The sequence below is a fragment of the Phytophthora parasitica genome (assembly GCF_000247585.1).
Source record: "Phytophthora parasitica INRA-310 unplaced genomic scaffold supercont2.91, whole genome shotgun sequence".
In the NCBI taxonomy this organism is placed as follows: Eukaryota; Oomycota; class Peronosporomycetes; order Peronosporales; family Peronosporaceae; genus Phytophthora; species Phytophthora nicotianae.
Window position 1 is genome coordinate 30579 of NW_008649077.1, and position 1953 is coordinate 32531.

At 42.3% G+C, this 1953-nt stretch overlaps 1 protein-coding gene across 1 annotated transcript; it reads right to left on the reverse strand.

The window, feature by feature from the left end:
* Positions 1–1029: 1029 nt before the first annotated feature.
* Positions 1030–1207, reverse strand: PPTG_24399 (hypothetical protein; the record flags this gene model as incomplete). Its single annotated transcript, XM_008916933.1, has 2 exons — positions 1030–1066; positions 1134–1207. 2 exons carry the CDS (start codon positions 1205–1207, stop codon positions 1030–1032), a joined length of 111 nt encoding a protein of 36 aa, XP_008915181.1.
* Positions 1208–1953: the final 746 nt, after the last annotated feature.

Here is a 1953-nt window from a genome sequence, read left to right on the forward strand (position 1 = left end):
CTCTATGTGCATTGCAGTACGGTCACGAAGGGAATGAGAGACCAGAGTGGCGCCTTCGACGAAATTTTGAGTAGTATTCGGCCGAGGGGAAGCTATCGAGGGAAGTATTATAGTAAAAATCGCACAAAACTCATGTTTTACTCGACTTGTCAAATTTTCGAGCGGCTCCTCCCCCACAGATTTGAGGTGAGTACAGCTTTAAAATATTTTTCAGAACCAATGGCAAATTCCATGACCACACCTTAGCAAGGCAAAGTAGCCTTCTAACCCACGACAATACAGCGGACATTATTATATACAATAGATGCAATGTCTCGATGGTGTGGAAAGCAACACAAAGCATAAAACTGGTCCAGACATAGTCTAGTATGGATTCAAAAGACTATATTCTAGCTTGGGTTTTAAAGTCTTTGCAGGCTGAGCAGGCAAGATGGGTACTAGCAAGAACTGCAGCAATACAGTACATCTTGTCTTTCGTATCAATAACGGATCACCGTTGCTCTCAAACACCCTATTATGATTGTTGGAGTCCCATTTAACATGAAAACTGATTCGAGATGTTGTATTGCAATATTAGTTCGACTTGGAGCCGAAACTAGCAGATGCCTGCATTTGCGCTTTCACGAAAAGAAGCCCAGGAGCTTTATGTATCACTTTCTAAAACGTGAGCCCTACTACGATGTCAGAAAAAAAAGAAGGAAAATAAAAACTTTCATAAGTATGTCCATATGGATAATTTTAATTTGATACGCCTGTATGCCTCTGAGGTCGGAAGCTAGCGCACACAGAGGAGAGCATTTCATATCTCGCTCTCTAAACCGGTGTACTTCCTCGCCTGAGGTATATATGTGGATATTGATGCCTTTTTGACCACACTACTAGCTCATTTACTCGAGGCTACCTGAGTAACATGATGTACTGACAGTGTAACGAATTTACCGCATAGTAGCCCTTCAAAAAATAACGTAAATTCCCGAATAATACCCCGGTACTATTTAATGGTATCTTACTGCATGATTTGGCAGAATGTTACCCTTTACGAATGGTGGTTGCAGCTAGCTTCTTACTTCTCCAACAACTCAATTGTCAGCGAAGCCAATCCTATCGTATAAAACCATCTTTTACTCCGGCACTTGTACAGAAGTTTCGATGGCATGCTGAGAAACTTGGTTGGACACACGGCCTGAACAAGCCAGAAGTGAACCATGGTTCAGGACAAATTTAGTGAACCGAAGTAACCCCAGAAACTCGATTCACGAAGTTTTCCGATTCACATGGGACTTTAGTATTGAAGTGAATCGAACGTAAGCAGTTTGAACCGTACTCACCGATTCGAAAGTAAAAGCTACTATTGGCGTAACCCCACAGGTGAAACAGCACTTAAGTTCGCGGCTTTAGTAGAAAGTGAGTGGCAAGTGATGCTGAATGATGGGGGCTTAGGTGTATAGTCGTGTACTCAAAGTGGCTTTTGCCTCAAGGATCTTGTTGAGCTTTTGGTAGTTCGTTCACGAGTGGTCAATTGCATGTGTGCTAATATCGGATGGCCAAGCGTTGTCAATGCTGACAGGCGCATTGAACGGGAGCCTTTTAGGCTGCGTAAGTGCTGAAAGGTCGGATGGAGTTCGGTCCTACGTGAAAGGTGAAGACGGAGGCGGACCATTAAATTTTGCCCAATCCTATAGCCAGGAAACGAGCCACAAACGAAACGCTTCAGCGATAATTTAGTATTAGCTACAAATACTTTTGCCGTGAGAAGCTCTGGTTATTTGGATACTTAACCCTTTCGCGAGCCACTTTAGCTCTCTGGATATTTATATCCAGAGTCTTAGCGGCTTCTGAAACCCTCGGATATCCTGTATCACATTATATTTGATTACTTTTGTAATAACCCAATACCTTGAATTGACAAAAGAAGAGCTAAAGCGACGAAATACTTTATAACCTTTTAATATC